Source organism: Microcaecilia unicolor, chromosome 1 (assembly GCF_901765095.1).
Source record: "Microcaecilia unicolor chromosome 1, aMicUni1.1, whole genome shotgun sequence".
Classification (NCBI taxonomy): Eukaryota; Metazoa; Chordata; class Amphibia; order Gymnophiona; family Siphonopidae; genus Microcaecilia; species Microcaecilia unicolor.
Window position 1 is genome coordinate 39,425,022 of NC_044031.1, and position 19,538 is coordinate 39,444,559.

At 45.9% G+C, this 19,538-nt stretch overlaps 1 protein-coding gene across 1 annotated transcript in view; it reads right to left on the minus strand.

The window, feature by feature from the left end:
* LOC115465678 (SCO-spondin-like) overlaps positions 1 to 19,538 on the minus strand; it is a 537,587-nt gene that overhangs the window by 367,223 nt on the left and 150,826 nt on the right. The window contains exons 27-30 of the mRNA XM_030196374.1: positions 12,999 to 13,393; positions 9,458 to 9,688; positions 3,033 to 3,221; positions 1,011 to 1,247 (exon numbers count right to left, since the gene is read on the minus strand). Of these exons, the coding sequence (XP_030052234.1) occupies positions 1,011 to 1,247; positions 3,033 to 3,221; positions 9,458 to 9,688; positions 12,999 to 13,393 (1,052 nt within the window). The remainder of the gene's footprint in view (positions 1 to 1,010; positions 1,248 to 3,032; positions 3,222 to 9,457; positions 9,689 to 12,998; positions 13,394 to 19,538) is intronic.

A 19,538-nucleotide genomic window follows, 5' to 3' on the forward strand; every position in this document is an offset into this window, starting at 1 on the left:
ACCCCATATCCAGCATCACTCTATATTTCAACCCCCCCACCCATCTAGCATCGCTCTATAACTCTCCTCCATATCCAGCATCACTTTATATCTCTCCCCCATATCCTGCATCACTATCAGGCTCATTTTCGAAAGAGAAGGACGCCCATCTTTCGACACAAATCAGAAGATGGGCATCCTTCTCACAGGGTCGCCCAAATCGGTATAATTGAAAGCCGATTTTGGGAGTCCCCAACTGCTTTCCATCGCAGGGACGACCAAAGTTCACGGAGGCGTGTCTCAGGCATAGCGAAGGTGGGACTTGGGCGTGCCTAACACATGGGCGTCCTCGACCCATAATGGAAAAAAAGGGCATCCCTGACGAACACTTGGATGCCTTTACCTGGTCCTGTTTTTTCTTATGACCAAGGCACAAAAAGGTGCCCGAAATGACCAGCATATATAAGAGAAACATCAAAGTATTTCAGTGACAGTCTGAAAGGATGAGGGAGAGGTGGGCTAGGTGAGAAACAAAGAGGGCTGAGGGCTGTTTCTCACCTAGCCCACCCCTCCCTCATCCTTTCAGACTGTCACTGAAATACTTTGATGTTTCACTTATATATGCTTACTTATCATAATTTGCTTATTTCTGATCTGACGAAGAAGGGCTACCTTCGAAAGCTAATCAAAAATGTATTAAGTTAGCCCAATAAAAAAGGTATCATCTTATTTTCTTTTCTATGTTTTATTTTATTCTATTTCTATTGACTGGCTTTAGAATTGGACTAACACGGCTACCACATCTCTCTACTAATAATTCCTAGCATCCTGTGTGCTTTCTTAGTGCCACTGCACACTGGGCAGAAGATTTCAGCTTATTGTCTTCAATGACACCTAGATCTTTTTCTTGGGTGCCGACTCCTAAGGTGGACCCCTAGCATCAGGTAACTACGGTTTGGATTATTCTTCCCAATGTGCATCACTTTGCATTTGTCCACATTAAATTTCATCTCCTCCGGCTGATCACTTACCACAGTTGTCCGTGCTTTCATCGGATTGGTCCCTGCAGTGCGGGATCCCGTCACACAGCTGGGTATAGTGGATGCACTCCCCCGTCAGCGAGCACTTGTATTCATTGAGACCACAGGTACGGTTACAGTTCATTTCATCACTCCCATCCACACAATCTGCCTCATAATCACAAACCCATCCACGTGGCGTACATTCCCCACTCCGACAGTGAAACTCATAGCGACTGCAGGGAGAGACTGGAGGGGGGGGGGGGGGGGACAAAAATACCAAGAAGAGCCAGAGCTGAGACATGTCTTATTAGCAGCAAAGAAAAAGGTGGGGGTATCACCTTTAGCAGAGGTCAGCAGCAAGTACAGAAATAAGAAGGGCTTGTACAGGAGTTTTAGGTGCCCTAGGCCAACCATCAGCTTTGAATCCCCTTCAATTAACTTCAAGGCCTTAAGTTCTCCCACTGCAGAGAATTTGACAATTAAACTGATATTGTATAACCATAAGTGGAGGAGTGGCCTAGTGGTTAGGGTGGTGAGCTTTGGTCCTGGGGAACTGAGGAACTGAGTTTGATTCCCACTTCAGGCACAGGCAGCTCCTTGTGACTCTGGGCAAGTCACTTAACCCTCCATTGCCACATTGAGCCTGCCATGAGTGGGAAAGCGCGGGGTACAAATGTAATAAAATAGATACTATTGGAGATTCTACATGGAATGTTGCTACTATTGGAGATTCTACATGGAATGTTGCTATTCCACTAGCAACATTCCATGTAGAAGGCTGCGCAGGCTTCTGCTTCTGTGAGTCTGACGTCCTGCACGTACGTGCAAGACGTCAGACTCACAGAAACAGAAGCCTGCTCAGCCACATTGGTGATCTGCAAGGGCTGACTTCTACATGGAATGTTGCTAGTGGAATAGTAACATTCCATGTAGAATCTCCAATAGTAGCAACAGTGGAGGAGTAGCCTAGTGGTTAGGGTGGTGGACTTTGGTCCTGAGGAACTGAGTTTGATTCCCACTTCAGGCACAGGCAGCTCCTTGTGACTCTGGGCAAGTCACTTAACCCTGCATTGCCCCATGTAAGCCGCATTGAGCCTGCCATGAGTGGGAAAGCGTGGGGTACAAATGTAACAAAAAAAAAATAATGAGAGAAATTTCCAAAAGCCATTTAACCAGGTAAATTGGCTATTAGAAAACTGCTCACCCTCCCCACAGGTACATGTACATGCAGATAGCTCTGAATTTGTGTGGTGTCAGGACCTACTGTTTTGTTTTTATTACAACTGCTCTTTGCCGCCCACAAGTTTGCCTACTAGTTAAGCCAGCCCTGGAAATAGCAACTACAAGAGTCCTTTAAGTGCTGAAGGGAAGAGGGGAGCAGAGAAATGAAATAGACAGCTCTAGCAGTCCCTGCATGCAGTGGCGTACCAAGGGGGGGGGGGCGGTGGGGGCGGTCCGCCCCTGGTGCACGCCGCTGGGGGGGGGGGGTGCCGCGCGCCTGTCGGCTCTTCATTTTCATGCTCCTCTGTCCCGGAACAGGTTACTTCCTGTTCCGGGGTAGAGGGAGCATGGAAACGAAGAGCCGACAGGCGCGTGGCACCCCCTCCTCAGCGGCATGCACCCAGGGGGGGGGTTCTTTCGCCGGGGGGTCGCGATGCACCCGGGGTGTTATTTCACCGGGGGGGGGGGGGGTCGCGCTGTTCCGGGGGGGGCACTGCACCCGTGGGGGGGGGGCGGGGCACATCGGCGATCCGCCCCGGGTGTCAGCGCCCTAGGAACGCCACTGCCTGCATGTTCCATTAGAAAGTGTTTCAGGGAAGGAATACAGCAGGGAGATGAAGGGGCTTGCAGCTGTTCTCTGCCTACTCCTGACCAGCAGGAGGCACCATAACAAATGATGAAGGAGCTGTGGTTATAGATATGTGGGGTGCTCAGCGTCCTGAAATCCCTCTCTATTTCCACAATGCTCCTCTAAGGTCAGACACCCACCCACTCAAGAAATGTTTTCACCCTCACCTGAAGTTCTGCCGCTGGTGGGTAATATAGTTCTGGAGGATCCTTCAACACTTGTAACTCTTGGTGTCGGGACAGCACTCAGGCACTGCGCTGGATCCTCATCAAAGCCTCCAGTGCAGTCTGACACCCCATCACACACCTTCCATCGGCTGATGCATGAGCCGCCTGGGCACGTGAACTGTCCTGGGTCACAGGTCACCGCTCCTGCAAATTATAAGATATCATCAATGAAATCCATGAAGACTCGGCACCCAAGTTATGGTATCAGTATTCAAAAGCAGAAAGAGTATTTAAAATGTATTAGGCGCTAAGGAGCGTAGTAGTACATATTAGAGGTCATTTTAGAAGCCTTGAGTGGCATCACCCCCTAATGGCCCCATAGGGGGCTCCAAGTCTGTCTGAAGCTGAAGGAGGCATAGGCTGAAGGCCAGCTTTCAGACCCCCTCCCCAGTTTCTGCCTAAGCCCCTGAATGTCTAACATTAGCCCTGGGTGCACATGTTGAGTCAAATAATAAAATCTTTTCCTTTCTACTTGTAAAACCCTGTGTGCCTTTTTACTAAGATGCATACACCCATAAGTTATTAGTACTACTACCACACTGAGACAGACCAAAGGTCCATCAAGTCCAGCATCCTGTTTCCAACAGTGGCCAATCCAGGTCACAAATACCTGGCAAGATCCCAAAAAGTTCAATACATTTTATCCTGTTTATCCCAGAAATAGCAGTGAATTTTCCCCAAGTCAATTTAATAATGGTCTATGGATTTTTCCTTTAGAAAGCTGTCCAGACCTTTTTAAAACCCCGCTAAGCTATCCGCCTTTACCACGTTCTCTGGCAACGAATTCCAGAGTTTAATTACATGTTGAGTGAAAAAACATTTTCTCCGATTCGTATTAAATCTACTACTTTGTAGCTTCATCGCATGCCCCCTAGTCCTAGTATTTTTGGAAAGAGTAAACAAACGATTCATGTCTATCCATTCCACTCCACTCATTATTTTAAAGACCTCCATCATATCTCCCCTCAGCCGTCTTATCTCAAAGCTGAAGAGCCCTAGATGCTTCAGCCTTTCCTCATGGGGAAGTCATCCCATCCCCTTTATCATTTTCATCGCCCTTCTCTGTACCTTTTCTAATTCCACTATATTTTTGAGATGCGGTGACCAGAATTGAACACAATATTCGAGGTGTGGTCACACCATGTACAAACACAAAGCAATTATAACATCCTCACTTTTGTTTTCCATTCCTTTCCTAATAATACCTAGCATTCTATTTGCTTTCTTAGCCACAGAAGCACACTGAACAGAGGGTTTCAACGTATCATCAACAGCGACGCCGAGATCCCTTTCTTGGTTGGTGACTCCTAACGTGGAACCTTGCATTACTTAGCTATGGTTCGTGTTCCTCTTTCCCACATACATCACTTTGCACTTGTTCACATTAAACGTCATCTGCCATTTAGACACCCAGTCTCCCAGTCTCGTAAGGTCCTCTTGTAATTTTTCACAATCCTCTCGTGATTTAACAACTTTGAATAACTTTGTGTCATCAGCAAATTTAATTACCTCACTAGTTACTCCCATCTCTAGATCATTTATAAATATGTTAAAAAGCAGCGGTCCCAGCACAGACCCCTGAGGAACCCCACTATCTACCCTTCTCCATTGAGAATACCGACCATTTAACCCTACTCTCTGTTTTCTATCCTTTAACCAGTTTTTAATCCACAACAGGACACTACTTCCTATCCCATGACTCCCCAATTTCTTCTGGAGTATTTTATGAGGTACTTTGTCAAATGCCTTTTGAAAATCCAGATACACAATATCAACCGGCTTGCCTTTATCCACATGTTTGTTCACCCCTTCAAAGAAATGTAATAGATCATTGGTGAGGCAAGATTTCCCTTCACTAAATCCATGTTGGCTTTGTCTCATTAATCCATGTTTTTGAATATGCTCTGTAATTTTGTTCTTTATAATAGTCTCCACCATTTTGCCCGGCTCTAACGTCAGGCTCACCGGTCTATAATTTCCCGGATCCCCTCTGGAACCTTTTTTAAATATCAGTGTTACATAGTGTACCCTCCAATCTTCCGGTATCACACTCGATTTTAAAGATAAATTACATATTACTAACAATAGTTCTGCCAATTCATTTTTCAATTCTATCAGTACTCTGGGATGAATACCATCCGGTCCAGGGGATTTGCTGCTCTTCAACTTGTCAAATTGCCCCATTACATCCTCTAGGTTTATAGAGATTTCATTCAGTTTCACCGACTTGTCAGCTTTGAATACCATTTCTGGCACCGGTATCTCTCCCAAATCTTCCTCGATGAAGACCGAAGCAAAGAATTAATTTAATTTCTCTGCTATGGTTTTGTCTTTCCTGATTGTCCCATTTACCCCTCGGTCATCTAGCGGTCCAACCGATTCTTTTTTCTCTTTTTTTTATTATTTCTTTATTCATATATTTCCATATATCATCACAATACGTGAATATGCAATCGGCATTTATACAAAAGGCAAAAATAAAGAGAAATATCATTAACAGCCTTTCTGTCCACAAGTTTAGGAAATTTTGGAATCCAAGAATTTAGAATTTAAAGTAAAACATATAGCAATAATTAAGGACTAGTGGTTGCAACCTCTGGTTCAGACCCCAGCCTGCATTTAGGGAGGGCACAGGTCCAACCGATTCTTTTGAGGCTTCTTGCTTTTAATATACCTAAAAAAATGTTTACTATGTGTTTTTGCCTCCAGCGCAATCTTTTTTTCAAAGTTCCTCTTTGAAAGTTACAGAATACTGTCTGTTATGCACACCCCTGCCACTTTTACGTGACCACCAGTTACACTGGTATAACTGTGGATGCATAAATGCAAGACACACCTATATTGGGTTACTCTAGTATTTGATAACAGAATCTGAGCGCCCAGATGCCATTATAAAATAGGTTCTTACCAAGCAACGTCAGGGTGCCAAAATGGAAGCACCTAGTTAAAGAATTACCTGTCAGACCTGTGAGTTCTTGTACCAAGTAGAGCGCTGCTGAGCCCGATACTCGGACCAGGTTCTGCTTGGCGGCCGGACAACCTCAGGTTTCACCTGTGTTGACCACCGTTCCCCAGAGGTTGAGCCCCTAGATGCAGGCAGCCTGCAGGGCTTACAAGATGGAGCAGGAAGCAGGGTGATGAACGTGATGGCCAGAAAGGCAGCAGGCAAGAGAGTGATCCAGGTACAGGCAAGGTCGGAAGGCAGGCAGCAGACACCAGAGTAATCCAGAAACAGGCAGAGTCAGTAAGCAGGCAGCAGACACAAGAGTAATCCAGGTACAGGCAAGGTCAGTAGGCAGGCAGCAGACACAAAAGTAATCCAGGTACAGGCAGAGCCAGCAACGAAAAACAAAGTAGAGGAGAAGCACACTACTGAGCAAGTAACACCTACCAAAGTAGAAGCCGAAGCAAGGAGTCTAGGGAGAGCTCAGCTGATAAAGTGCTGACGTCTGACATCAGCAGGGAGAAGGGGCACAGCCATAGGACAAGAGCAGGAGAAGGAGGAACCGGAAGACCAATAGGAGAGAAGCAAGGGAAGCCAGGCAGAGGAAGAGCAGACCTAGATGGGTGGAAGCAAAGAAATCAAGGAGCCTGGAAGCCAGGCAGAGAGAGAGAGAGCAGAAACAGGTGCATGGCAGCAAAGCAATTAAGGAGCCTGCAACCACCGCTCTCTGAACAAACCCAGAGAGGACTACACACACATGGCTCAGGGCAGTGCCAGTCAAGTGTGCGTGTCAATGGGACCCTGTGCAGCCCGAGGACGCCGCTTACGTTGAGGTAGGGTACATGACATTACCTCCATAGGGTGAATTCTATAGACAGCACCTAAAAAATCAGTGCTGAAAAAAACGCTTAAGTGCTATTCTATAAGCCACGCCTACAGTTAGGGTTTAGGGGTTGAGCGTACATTTAGGTGCATCCATTTGCACCAATGAAAACGTGGTGCAAATGCCCGCGCCTAAATTTACATGTAGTGCCCCCTTATTCTATCATTTTCTTTCTCTTTATACCTTGTTTAATCTTCTTATCAACCCCTTCCTGAGTGATTGTGTTAACTGTCCTAAGTAATGGCGTTCTTTTCCTAAACTGAGAAATGCTTTTTATGTATTTGTAAACTGCTTCGATCAGGTTCTGGCAGGCGGTATATCAAACGTTTGAATAAACATTGTGGCAAAACAGGGGACTTATGTCTGTTATTTATTATGTTGCTGTATGACATCTCCCCCCTACCATTCATTTCCCTTAATTGGCCAGCGTAGTGCCTGTTCTGTTCTTTAGAGCTGTGCTTTAGAGGAAAGCCCCTGAGGGAAAGTAACCTACAGTGTCACTGGCGGAATACCCTCAGTGTTAATGCTCTGGGCCCTGATTGACCCTGAAGTGCAAGATCTAGTCAGAATGTGTTGGAATCCCCCAGTCTCAGGATAGGAGCGTGGAGAGTGGAGATCTCTGCACTGAGACCCTGTTCAAATCCTGTGAGCAGTTATTTTTCCTCAACTTCCCAGGTACTACTTAGGTAGTAAGAAACTGTTTAGTTAGTTTTAATGTTGATTCCTGTTATTGTTTGCTGTTTACACATTTTCACCGTTCACTGTTCTACCTTTTTATGATAATAAACCTATTAGTTTATAAGCTCTGTTGTCCTTGACTGACTCAGAATCCTGGTAATGTGTGTTCTTGGTCTGTGGGTGTCTTCTAGAAACTGTGGGACCCCTGGGATTGTGAGTCCAGAGTCCTTAGAAACCACTGGGGAATTAACTTTCAGGTGGGAGACTTACCCAGAGGCAAGCGGGACCCTCTGCTGTGTCTGGAGGGTGCTAGGTGGGCCTGAGCAGGTGGACATGCACAGGTGGACATGCGCAGGTGGACATGCGCAGGTGGGCCTGGGCAGTGCTGGGTTGGACTCTTTAGGTGGCCACAGGGTTAGCCCTAGGTGGGTGCTAGGCATTTTCTGACAAACATAAACATAAAATTGCATGCGTAACTGGAATTCACTCCCATGACACTCACTTTGCCACACCCCCTTTTCCAGGATGCGTGTAAAACGTAAGTGTGGATCACATGCCTAAATTTGTGCACATACATGTTAATCGATTTCAGTCAATGTCAATAATTGCTTAAGCCAATTACTGGTGCTAATTGGCTTGTAATTCAATTAAACTGCGTGCGCAAATTAGGCACGCGTCAAATTTGCACATACAATTTTTGGTGACTTTTATAGAAAAAGGGGATATATGTATAATTTTTAAAAACTGACACCTGCTCTGAGTCATGTATAATGCAATGGCATATTTGGACTTAGACTACTGAGGAGTGACTAAGAGGGCAACTTGATTAACTCTGATTAAATTCACTCCATAAAGCAGAAAACTTACCGCCCAATATTCAAAGTGATTTAATCGGGCACGATAGGCAGCCGCTACTGGTTGTGGGAGCTATTTTGAAGCTGGACCTGCAATGAGCAGTAACATGTGGACATCACTCCTGCTCATACAACCCTCCCTAGACCACCAGGGACATTCAAGGAAGGCCCAGGGGGCCTACGGGGGTGGGGATGACGGAGTCTTTGAGGAGCAGGAGGGAGGGAAGATTGGGCCACAGTTGCATCTGTCTTGGGAGGGGGGGGTGGAAGGACAGGAAATTGGGATGGGAGGGGGTTGATCAGGCTAGGGCTGCATCTGTATTCAGGGGTGGGAGAGAGGGGGTATTTGGACTGGGGGGTGATCAGGCCAGGGCTGCATCTGTCTTCAGGCATGGCAGGAGGAAGGCAGGATTGAGACCGGGGGGGGGGGGGGTATATTGGCCAAGATCTACATAAACTCTGGTGGCAGTGCAGTTTCAATTAGCCCTGGAAATTCAATGCCGATATGCAGACAGGGCCCGACATTTAATATCTGGGGCTAATACTGTATGTGGCACTCAGCATTTTAAAAAACACTGACCACTGCAGGCTGAATATCGACTGCTTAGAGGTTTGGAGCTTGGCTCTCCTTGGATGTCCAGTCTCATGAAATCCAGTACTTACATGTGTATATGCCTCTACTTACGCATTCAAAACCCCAAGTGAAGTCACTCTTTTGAATGTGTTTCTTTGTCAAATGGCTGCTCCCACTCCACATCACTAAATGCATGGCTTTTTCCTACATCCTTATAGGTATTTTACAAAATGCTCCACATTCCGTGAACCTTTTGTAAAATGCTGAATATTCCAACTTGGATATCTCTTTTCCTATCAATGTGACCCATAGAATATCAGGTTTCACAGCGGTATATCTGAGACATAAGCACTAAGAATACATGGATTGGATTGACTCATTCCTGCTTGTAGCTGACAAATGGGACTCTCTTAATTAGCAAGAAGATAAAGTGAGGCAGGCTGTTACCTGGACAAAGTAATTCATCTGTCCCGAGGGCACAGTCCCAGGTTCCATCGCACACCTGTTCCTTCCGCAGGCACAGTGACTCAGGACACTGGAACTGCCCAGAGCTGCACACACAGTTCCTCTCGTCGCTAAAATCCCCGCAGTCGTCATGTCCATCACAGCGGTGAACGTACGCCACACACTTCCCAGTGGAGCATCGGAACTCTGAGCTGCTGCAATCTGGCCTGCACCCTGCAGGGGGCATCAGAGAGGCAGAGGAGCACAGAAGTAGATGAGAGAAAAGGCCCATGTGGCTCATCTAGTCTGTCAAATGTACTGCCTAGTGCAATTAGTTTTCCCACTTTCCAGTAAATTCTATACATGGCATCTAGAGTTATGTGCGCAATTCTGGCTGCACAGCCAAATTATGCACATAACTTGATTAACGAGCCAATCAGCGCTGAAAATTGGACCCTAACAAACAATTAACAGAATTAATTGTTTATAATTAGAATTTTTGCGCACTACTTGCTAAAAAGTATTCTATAAAGTAGTGCACATAAATTCTACCACGTGGATCTCAAAAGGGGGTGTGACCATGGGCGGAGCATGGTCGGGTCATGGGTGTTCCTAAAATTTATATGCAGTGTTAAGGATACACCCGTTTCCGCACCTAAGTTAGGCGTAGGAATTTACACCAAGTTTTACTTGGCATAAATGTCCGTGACTATATTTAATGGCAGGGATGGGCACTAGGTGTATTCTATAAACCACGCCTAACTTTAAGTGTAGTTTATAGAATGCGCTTAGGCGTATTTTTTTCGGCACTGATTTTTTTAGGCATCATATATATAGAATCTAGCATTTGTGTCTTTGCAACTTAGGATTTTCCGTGATTATTCCTGACTCTTCCTAGTTCTGTTACTATTTCAGCTTTCACCACTTCACTGGTGAGGCTGTTCCATACATTCACCACCTTTTTTATGAAGAAACTAGTAAAAAAAAAACCCGTTTCTGATGCAATGAAACGGGGGGGGGGGGGGGGGGGGGGCTAGCAAGGTTTTCTTCAGAGTGTGCATGTGGGAGTGTGTGTCCCTGCCCTCTGCCCTCTCTCCCTCCCCTCTCCCCCCTCCCCCCTCCGAGTCCAGTCCTTCAGTGTTGTTTCCTGCTGTTCTGTGTTTTTGTTACAGAGAGAGTGAGGGCATCTCTCTCCCCTCCCCCCTCTGAGTCCTTCACTGTTTCCTGGGATTTCCTGCTGTGCTGTTTTCCTTCACTCATGGGGAAACCGGATATCTCTGGCGCTTCACACTTCCGGCTGGAGGCTTCAGTGGTGCCTTTTATAAATATAGATATTTTCTGTTACTTGTGACTATACCTCCTTTGTTCCTCACATTATGACCTCATTTTCTAGAACTTCCTTTCCACTAAAAACATTTGCTGCATATACATTATGTATTTATATTTTGAGGTATATGAATGTCTTTACAGCAGTGGTTCTCACACTTGGCCTGAGAGAACACTAGCCAGCCAGGTTTTCAGGACACCCACAGTGAATATTCATGAGACAAATTTGCATGTGACATAGGCATTGTATGCAAATCTATCTCATGTATATGTATTGTAGATATCCAGGAAACCTGACTGGCTGGTGTTCTTCCTGGTCAGATTTGAGAACTATAGCACCAGAGGGCAGAATGAGGACGCGATTATGCCAATCAAAAAGGGAAAAATAAACCTAAAACGGCCGCAACGAAAAGAAAGAAAACTTAAACTCGGTGAGAAAAGTAAGGAAATAAGGGACTAAGAAAAAACTTTTTTTTTTTTTTAATTTTGTGAAAAACTAAACAAAAATGAAAATGAAGAAGCAAAAGAGGAAGCATAAAGCTAAGATCTCCTGGGCCGAAGGTAACGCAGCGAAAAACTCAGTGTCACCTCGGTCACAGAAAAAAAGGAACTGAGGATGATACGCTCGTGACACGCGGGTGGGAAGCCATTCACGCATGTGCGGTGCGCTCTGCCTGTGCGCCGCAGCGTTCTCTAGAGATTTTTATTTTGCTTGCAAAATTTTTGCCGGTTTCTTGGGCCGCCGCAGACATCGACCCAATTGTGAGAACAAGCAGCCTGCTTGTCCTCGGAGAATGGAAATTATGTTCTGCAAAATGTTTGATGCTATTAAATGGTTGGTGACCCTTAGGGATGAGGGGAGTAATAAAGTTGGCCCTTGAGGACAAGGGAAGATGATTCCTGTGATGGAACCAGGAAAGTCAACTTTTATTTACTGGGGGCAGAGTGTAAGTGTTGTTGGGGAGAATGTGGGACATCCATGGATGACAGGGAAGCCCAGCCCAAGGGGAGTGTGTTGCAACATAACTTGCAGAGAGAAAGTGGGTTTGTTAAATGAGGAGTTTGAAGTTAATAAAAGTTCCTGTTGTTTAAGCTCATGGTCTTTGGTTGCCTTCACCCCCGCCAGGACCCTAGGAGGAGAGATGGTATTCTGGAAAGGCAGAAAAAACTGAAATAAAGAGAAGTCCCTGCCCTAAAAGCAGTAACTGTGATGGTGAAAGAGCTCCAGGTGGGTAAGGGGAACCCAGCCTGAGAGCAGGAGTTAGAATGGGGGAAGCCTGTTCAAGGCCAGGGTGTAACCCTGAGAGCTACTACACTGGAAGGAGGGCAGACAGGGAGGTCTGATCCTGAGGGAAGTGGATTGTGATAAGAGACATCGGGAACAGTCTTGGATTATAAAGCCCAAAGGGATGGGTATTGGACAAGAGGAGTGTATATTTTGTACATATCTCGAGTTGCCATCTGAAGTTGTTGAAATAGTGGAAAAGAGACTGTATCAAATGGTCTTGGCTGGATTGGAACGAGAACCTCTTAAAGCAAATGCTGACTGTACATAATGAGTTTGAAGTTTGGATTTTCTGCTGTTGCAGAAGTTAGCAAATGTTTTGCATAAAAGATAACCCTTGGGTATGCTGCGTATCGTTTTTGAGAGAACGAGAGAGTGAGTGACGAGCTGACTCCAGGACTGGTGAGGATACAATGAATAAAGCCCAACTTAATATCCCATGGCCTACTGAAGTAAGTCTGGTCCCGGCTTGCGTCCAAGCTCATGTGATTGAAACCTGACACTGTGAGAGTGATATAAAAAGAGAAACGTTTGTGGCCTGGGTTTTGTTGGTGAGAGTGAGCTGGTCAGAGGTGGACCCGGGTTACATATGTTAAAGCCCTCTGAATGTTCTGCGCAGATTAGTACTGGAGCTAGTTCAGAGCTAATCAGCTCTAACACCAGCATTAAGTTCTGAGCATTTGGGTCCACAATTGTTCCTTGATTCTTCCTACATCCTTTCTTGTCTTGACTTCCTGGTTCCTGACCTCAGCCTGGACCTGAGCTCACTCTTACATTAAAGGCTTGCCTTGTTTGTTAAGGTAGAGAAATAATCTGTTTAGCAATATATAAGCATTTACAAAAACACCTTGAAATCATTTCTAGTCCCTGCCAGCTGTGAAGACCACAACTGGCCTCCTTGTCCCTTCTAGAAGCCTAGACAGTTCCACTTACCAGCTTCATCGGAATCATCGGCAAAGCCACAGTCCAGGTCCCCATCACAGACATGTGCACGTGGGATACAGCGTCCATTGTCACAGCGAAACTCCTCAGTCATGCAGGCCAGGGTAGGGCAGCCCCACTCATCCGAGCGGTCCACGCAGTCTGTGGTGCCATCACATCGGTAGCCCCAAGGAACACACTGCCCATTGGCACACTGGTACTCGTGGGGAGCGCAGGTGAGCACGCAGAACTCATCCGAGCCATCCCCACAGTCATCCTCGTTATCGCAGACCCAGGCGCCGGGGATGCAGCGTTCTGAGGTGTGGCACTGGAACTCGTTATCCTGGCAACGGGGTGGCAAGCTGCAAGGGTCTGCAGTGCACTGCCAGAGCCCAGCCTCACAGGTGCTGTAGGACAAAAATGTAGAAATGGTCGTTTCCAACACTTAAAGCTACTGTGTCTCCAAAACATTAAGCAGCTTCCCTCTTTTCTTCCATATAAATTCCTCTCTGTAGGAGAATATTTAGGGCAGAGCTTCCCAAACTGTGGGTCAGGACCCAAATCGGTCATAAAACCCACATTTGGAGTCGTGACCCTGGTGGACTCTCCATAGGTGCATCATTATTCTGTACCTCTAGGGAGGTCACACAATTTTATTTGGATGCAATCACGGGGTCACAGCCACAAAAAGATAGAAAAGAACTGATTTAGGGCCCGGTATTGGAAGGATTTATGCTCCTAACTTTTGAGAGTTATGCTCATAAATTGGCATCACTGAGAATTTATTAGGGCCGAGTGCATAAACCTTTACTCAAAATTTCAATAAACTTTTAAATTTAGGAGCATAATAAGTGGAAGGCAACAGGGCGGATTTAGGGTGGGGAAAAGAAGTTAGAGCTTAGCGTTCATTTTCAGCACTAGGTTCATAACTCTAACCAAATTAATGGTCGACCTAAATTTATGAGCATAACTTGTAAGCACCTATATTAAGGTGAATTTTCAGCTGAGAAGTTATGCTCCTAAATTTGGATGAAAATAGGGCACCAATTTAGGAAGTTAAGGGGACCTTTTACTAAATCTTAGCATACACTAAATACTGTTCACCCTAGTTTATGCCCATGGGCCATGTGGCACTTAAGCACATGTTAATGTCCATTAGTGTGCGCTAAGCTTTAGTACAAGCTAGTAAACTTAGGAGCATGAATTGGGAGCTCAGTATTTGCTCAATATAAGGCCTTTAGCTCTAAACTACCCCCTCCTTTGGGACCTACCATTCTAGCATCTGCTTTCTTCCTATTAAGACGGTATGAGACAATTCTATAAGGCAGCCATTCACATTTATGCAAGTAAATGTTTAGAATACTTGCATATACCTATGTCTGTGCGCACATGAATCTGCCAAAAACCTGCCTAAGCTCTAATCTGTAAATATGTGTCTATCATGCATAGCGCGTATTTGCATGGTGGAAATGCACATGGGCACTGCACGAGAGGGATGCATGTTTACACGCATAATTCAGAGAAGACTGTAAAGTACGTGTGTATCTTCAGCATTTAGGTCCCCCACCACCCTCCCCGTTACAGCAGCTCGAGGGTTGGCGAGAGTGCTCACGCCTAAATGTTAGGCACATATCTACCCAGTTAGGCTAGTGTTCTATATAGGGAAGTAGACGCCTACATTCCTTCATAGAATAGGCTCCTTCCAGGTGCCCTCTATAGGATTGTCCTTCATGCTCTTAGAGGCAAGGAGCACCTTTCCACTGACTTCTGTTAATTATTCATTGTATCCATGCGCTCCCATGTTTACCTTGTACATCTCGCTATCAGAGCTGGGTACCCACGGTGTCAAGGCATAGAGGTGCTTATGATACTGCTATATGTCTCAAACAAATTACACCTCAGAAAGTAGGTGTACAGATCTATATCTGCTTTGAGGCAGGTTAATATTGTGTGTGTGTGTGTGTGTGTGTGTGTGTGTGTGTGTGTGTGTGTGTGTGTGTGTGTGTGTGTGTGTGTGTGTGTGTGTATTAATGATAATGACCAACAGATACACACCAGACTGTCCCGATGTGACTTCCACCATATGTCTCTTCGAATTCTTCAGCACAACCTAACATCCTTCTGAGTTATTTGAGCTACTTTATTTCCAACCTATTTCCCCTTTCCCTTATAAATTGTAAATTGTAACTGTGAAGAAACAGTGTGTTTTAAACCTGTAAAATGTATTAGATATTTTCCTGTTTTAATTATGTCCTGAAGTGTATTTCTCCTATTTGACCAGCAGGTGCTGTTTCTTTGCTGTAAAGCTGTTATAGGGAACTGAATGTTCTTTTTCTTTAACACAAGCAGCAGTATACTTTTAAAACTTGTTGACTGGGCTCTGATTGGCCTGGAGTTTGAAAAATTGCCCAGTAGTGCTGGCTGTTGCTTCAGTCTTAGCCCAGGAGGAAAGAGAGACAGATCTCTTTGCTGAGGCTCTATGAATTATATGCCCTGACCTTCCCAGGTACTGTTTAGACAGTATACAGATGTTTAGTTAGTGTTAGAATTGATCCATAATTCAGTTACCTGTTATTGCTTGCTGATTGCACTTTTTTTTGTTCATTGTTCCAGTGTGACAATAAACCTGTTTAGTTTGTTGACTCTGCCTGTCTGGACTGATAAAGAATCCTGGTGGTTTATGTGTTGGGTCCGTGAGTGCTGTCTGGGAACTGTGGGACCATTGGGAGTGTGGCTCCAGTAACCTAGAAATCACTGGGGATAATTGGAAAGCAGGAGACTCATCCAGAAGCGGTTGTGACCTATTCAGTGGGAGGAGGGTACTATTGTAGAGCAGAAGTGACAGGTGCAGGTGAACCTGAGCTGTGCTGGGGATAGACCCTCTAAATGGCCGTGGGGTAACCCCAGATGGGTGACTAGGTGTTTTGTGACAGTAACATAGGATCTTTATGTTTCTATCTCTGCTTCTTACCCTTGATCATATTTATTTAGATTGTAAACAGATAGATGTTATTAATGATTTGCTGTATAGCAAATAAAATAAAAATGTGTAAAAAAAAATGTGTGTACGTGTATACGAGTGTATTGTGTGTGGGTGTATGTGTACTTGTATGCACCCATGTATGTGCACGTGTATGTAGGCATGCTTATGTGTGCATGTGCTCTTGCATCACTGGAAGCTTTCAATCAAAGGACGCTACAATAAGCTGAGATACTATTGGCACCTTGACCCAGCAATTTTGGCCAAACCTTTGTCCACAGGTGGTGTTTGTAACAGCTTAAGTTTGAATATCTTTTGGATTTTGTAACTATATGTTTGGATAGATCCTCCAAAACTAGTCTGTTTGGAGTTTTAACAAATTTTTCCCAGGGTTTTTTATTATGTCAGTGACGTAAGAGCACCCTAAGTAATTCTACCATTATTTTCTTCTGTTACATGGAAGTGAAGGACAGGGTTCGGAGGCCTTTTCCCCCTGAGGATTTTTTTGTACTCCATCAAACAATGTGGGATATTTTAATACTGCCTGCTACCTTTATTTTGAAAAGAGTTTTTGTGAAGAACTACTTTTAATGTGAGCCGCATTGAACCTGAATTTATTTGGGATAATTGTGGGATACAAATGTCATAAATAATACAGTTTCTACTCCAGGGTCTACATTTATTTATTTATTTATTTATTTGTAGCATTTGTATCCCACATTTTCCCACCAATTTGCAGGCTCAATGTGGCTTACGTTTGCCGTAATGGCGGATGCCATTTCCGGGTAACAGAATTACAAATGGTATTGCAATAATCTGCGAGCATACATAGTAAGAAATATACCATGGAACATACATGGAACATATCATAAATGGAACAAATCATGGTATATATATATACTAGTAAAAAAGGCCCGTTTCTGACACAAATGAAACGGGCGCTAGCAAGGTTTTCCTCGGAGTGTGTATGTTTGGGAGAGTGTATGTGAGAGTGACTGTTTGAGAGTCAGAGTGAAAGTGTGATTGTGTGAGAGAGAGCGTGAGTCTGGGTGTGAGTGTGTTTGTGAGAGAGTGTGTGTGTGAGAATGAGAGTGTGTGCAAGTGTGTATGTGAGACACAGTGTGAGTGAGAGTGTGTGTGTGTGTGTGGGCGAGAGAGAGAGAGTGTGTGTGAGACACAGATTCTCTGTTTGAGTGAGTGTATGAGACCAAGCGAGTGTGTGAGTGACTGTGTGGCACATAGAGAGTGAATGTGATACAGTGTGAGACAGAGTGTGTGAGAGTGAGAGTCAGAAAGACATTGTATATGAGAGAGAGAGTGTGAGCCGTGCCCTCCCAATCCATGGCCATCTGTCCCCTGCCCCCTCCATTCATCCTTTTCCAGCAATTCCCCTCTGTCCCTGAGCCCTGCCCTCCCAATCCATGGCCATCCATGTTTGTCTGTCACCTGCCCCCTCCATTCATCCCTATCCAGCATTTCCCCTCTCTGCCTGAGGCCTGACCTGCAATCCATATCCATCCATGCCCATCTGTCCCTTCCATTCATCCCTATGCAGCAATTCCCCTCTCCCTGAGTCCTGCCCTTCCAATCCATGCCCATCCATGCTACTCTGTCACCTGGCCCCTCCATTTTTCCCTATCCAGCATTTCCCCTCTCTGCCTGAGGCCTGCTCTGCAATCCATATCCATCCATGCCCATCTGTCCCCTCCATTCATCCCTATCCAGCAATTCCCCTCTCCCTGAGTCCTGCCCTTCCAATCCATGCCCATCCATGCTCATCTGTCACCTGGCCCCTCCATTTTTCCCTATCCAGCATTTCCCCTCTCTGCCTGAGGCCTGCTCTGCAATCCATATCCATCCATGCCCATCTGTCCCCTCCATTCATCCCTATCCAGCAATTCCCCTCTCCCTGAGTCCTGCCCTTCCAATCCATGCCCATCCATGCTCCTCTGTCACCTGGCCCCTCCATTTTTCCCTATCCAGCATTTCCCCTCTCTGCCTGAGGCCTGCTCTGCAATCCATATCCATCCATGCCCATCTGTCCCCTCCATTCATCCCTATCCAGCAATTCCCCTCTCCCTGAGTCCTGCCCTTCCAATCCATGCCCATCCATGCTCATCTGTCACCTGGCCCCTCCATTTTTCCCTATCCAGCATTTCCCCTCTCTGCCTGAGGCCTGCTCTGCAATCCATATCCATCCATGCCCATCTGTCCCCTCCATTCATCCCTATCCAGCAATTCCCCTCTCCCTGAGTCCTGCCCTTCCAATCCATGCCCATCCATGCTCCTCTGTCACCTGGCCCCTCCATTTTTCCCTATCCAGCATTTCCCCTCTCTGCCTGAGGCCTGCTCTGCAATCCATATCCATCCAAGCCCATTTGTCCCCTCCATTCATCCCTATCCAGCAATTTCCCTCTCTCCCTGAGTCCTGCCCTCCCAATCCATGCCCATCCATGCTCCTCTGTCCCCTGCCCCCTCCATTCATCCATTTCCAGTAATTCCCCTCTCTCCCTGTGCCCTGCCCTCCTAATCCATACCCATCCATGCTCCTCTGTCCCCTGCCGCCTCCATTCATCCTTTTCCAGCAAGTCCCCTCTCGCCCTTCCATGACCCCCCCCCTCGCATCCATGCTACTCTCTCTCCCATGTCCCAGCCTGGCCCGCCCTCTTCTCCCCCCCCCTTCGCATCCATGCCTCGCATCCATGCCCCCCCCCTTCGCATCCATGCCCCCCCACCCCTTCGCATCCAGGCATCCCTTTTTTTTTTTTTTTATTCTTTTTAACTTTACCTCCGTGGCGGTTCGTGCAGCAAAGCGTCAGGGAAGGAGGCGGTGATCCCGACGTCTAGCTTTCCCTTCGCTGTGTTCCGCCTTGTTTTGAAGGCGGAACACAGCGAAGGGAAGGCTGGACGTCGGGAGCGCCGCCTCCTTCCCTGACGTTTCGCTTCCGGATTTGTTTGTTTTGTCGCGAGGGCGGGGCAGAGACGGCTGGCTGGCTTGAAGGCTTCACACTACGAATCCACGAACCCTTCAGCCTCAGCCTGGGAGTGACGTCAGATGGCTTCAAGGCTTCAGGCTTCAGGCTTCAAGGCTTCAAGGCTTCAGGCTTCAAGGCTTCACAGAACGTTGGCTTCAGAACGTTGAGGGTGCGTTTTATTATATTAGATGGGGCGTGGCTGAGGGCGGGTCTATGAGTGAGGGTGACTGGTCCTAGCCTATGAAGACTACAGGATTTTTGTGCTTCTCTGCCTTGGAGTGAGCTTCTGTGCCTTGGAGTGAGCTTCTCTGCCTTGGAGTGAGCTTCAGAACGTTCAAGGTGGGATTTATTAATATAGATACCTTGTGCATACATACATGGTAGAGAGGAATACAATAAGGTATTACATGAAGGTTTCTGAGTAATAAATTAGATAGTAACATACATGATGCCAAAACATTTGGCATCATGTCTATTTTGTGAGGCACCCTGTTATTTATTTAACACATTTATACCCCACATTTTCCCACTAGTAGTAGGCTCAATGTGGCTTACACAAGATCATAGAGAAAACTACAGTTCATTATAATACAATTA